Source organism: Podarcis muralis, chromosome 13 (genome assembly GCF_964188315.1).
Source record: "Podarcis muralis chromosome 13, rPodMur119.hap1.1, whole genome shotgun sequence".
In the NCBI taxonomy this organism is placed as follows: Eukaryota; Metazoa; Chordata; class Lepidosauria; order Squamata; family Lacertidae; genus Podarcis; species Podarcis muralis.
This window is the reverse complement of record NC_135667.1, coordinates 27,226,693-27,228,945: the sequence shown is the minus strand read 5'-3', so window position 1 is coordinate 27,228,945 and position 2,253 is coordinate 27,226,693. Positions and strand designations below refer to the sequence as shown.

The following is a 2,253-nucleotide window of genomic DNA, read 5'->3' as shown; positions in this document are numbered from 1 at the left end:
TCTCTTTCTGTGGTTCATTTTGCATACCGTACATCCCTGCATATTTTAAACGAACTAAACCATTCAGTAATCCATTGTTACACCATCAAAACTTGTTTACACTGTTGAATTTATCTTAATGCTACCAGTGTTTTTAAATGTACACAATTTTCACCCATATAATCAGGAAACAGTTTCCAGTCTTCTTTCAAGGAATATTCTTCTTGTTCTCTTATTTTCTAACTCCCTTTTAAAGTTGTCTAATGGCCATTGTGTCACCTTGTGACAATAAGATTATACACGTTAATTATGTTTTTCATGGTGGTGGAGTGTTAGAGGACTTCCTTTCCTTTGTTGTAAATATACTGAGTTCAATCTGAATTCAAGGTGCAATCCTAATTCTATCTGATCAGACAGAAGTAAATCGCTGGAGAAGTGCAGTCTGACTAAGTTGCATTTTCCAGACTTCTGCTCACATTATGACTAATATAAGTTCCATGGATTTCAGTGCTAGTTTCAGATGTATGTATGTATGGGCTGATGATACAGTGAGCTACCCACAGTGGGCTACATAAAGAACCACAATAATTGTATGCACTGTGTGTGTGTGTGTGTGTGTGTGTGTGTGTGTGTGTGTCTATTGGGTCTACTATAAGCATGACTAAATCTGGATTATTTTGTTGAGTGGGTGGTGGTGGTTTTTTTTGATGCTGCCTCCTACACAATTTTGTGTCTCCTACACAATTACTCATTGCATCCCTTCTGCCCTTCTCAAGCGTTTAATGAAATTTGATGTCTTCATAGACTCATTCCTCTCTTCCCACTCCCTGAATTCTTCAATTCCCACTCCTTGCAGTTTTTAGTTTGCTTCTAATATTGTGGGGGGTTTTCCTGATTCTTATTTTCCTCATTATTGCTTAGCAGCCTTGAGGCTTCAGCAATAATACAAGATGTAAGCCGCAATATAAATTAATGCAACACTCTTGGGTCAGGTGAGGCTATTTATTTCCAATTTATTTTCCTGTTTCCGTCCCAGGTAAGCGCTTAGAGGAAATAACATGGGAAGAAGAGAGAATGAGACTACCATGACCGAATTCATCCTGTTGGGCCTCTCCAGTAACCCTCAGACGAAGATCGCCCTCTTTGGCCTCTTTCTCCTCATCTACCTCATCACTGTGGTGGGCAACGGTCTCCTCCTCTTGCTTGCTGTGGTGGACCCCCGCCTGCACACCCCCATGTACTTCTTCCTTGGCAACCTGTCTTTCCTTGACATCTGCTATACTACCAGCACCATCCCCCAGATGTTGGCTCATTGCCTGTCAGCCAAGACCACCATTTCCCATTCTGGCTGTTACGCCCAAATGTACATCTCCCTCTTCTTGGGGATGACAGAATGCTTCCTCCTGGCAATGATGTCCTATGACCGCTGGGTGGCTGTTTGCAACCCCCTGCGCTATAATATCATAATGAGCAGTAACGTTTGCATTGCTATGGCAACCATTTCATGGGGCAGCTCCTTCCTGCTGATCCTGGTACCTTCTCTCACCTCACAGGCCTCTCTATGTGGGCATAATGTTATCAACCACATCACATGTGAGGTCCAGGCTATGCTCAAGTTGGCCTGCTCAGATACTAGTGGAAACCAGGTGTCAATGTTTGCCACCAGCATCCTTACTCTGCTTCTTCCTTTTGGCTTCATCTTGGTCACCTATGCCCGTATTATCACCACCGTGTTGAAAATGCAATCCACAGAGAACAGAGCCAAGGCCTTCTCAACCTGTAGTTCACATCTCATGGTGGTCACCATATTCTATGGAACAGCCATGTCAATGTACTTACAGCCTCAAACCAAGACATCCTCAGATCTAGACAAATACATTTCCTTATTCTATGGCACCGTCACACCCATGTTGAATCCACTGATCTATAGCTTAAGGAATAAGGATGTGAAACAAGCTTTCCGGAAAGTGACAGGGAGGAAGAGAGACCTCTGATACCTACCAGCCACATCCCTTTAATATCAGAAATGCTGGCCTTTTCTTTTGATGTATATTTTTGTATAGGTGCACATTTGTACTGGTCCCCACAAGTGTCTTTTCAACTAATACTTTTGTGTCTAGAAAAGCCTATAATTTGTCACCTAAAGTCTTGAAAAATAGGAAAGCGAGGTTTAAGGATAGTGAAATAATGAAACACAAACATTTCTGATGTCGAGCACTGACATTTTAGCTTGGGAATTCAGCTGTTGTGGAATTTTGAATGTTTGCCCTGGAG

General features: G+C 42.3%; 1 protein-coding gene across 1 annotated transcript; it reads left to right on the top strand.

The window, feature by feature from the left end:
• The first annotated feature begins 1,037 nt into the window (after positions 1-1,037).
• LOC114582290 (olfactory receptor 13H1-like) lies at positions 1,038-1,973 on the top strand. The gene has a single exon (XM_028703209.2). It carries the CDS (start codon positions 1,038-1,040, stop codon positions 1,971-1,973), a length of 936 nt encoding a protein of 311 aa, XP_028559042.2.
• Positions 1,974-2,253: the final 280 nt, after the last annotated feature.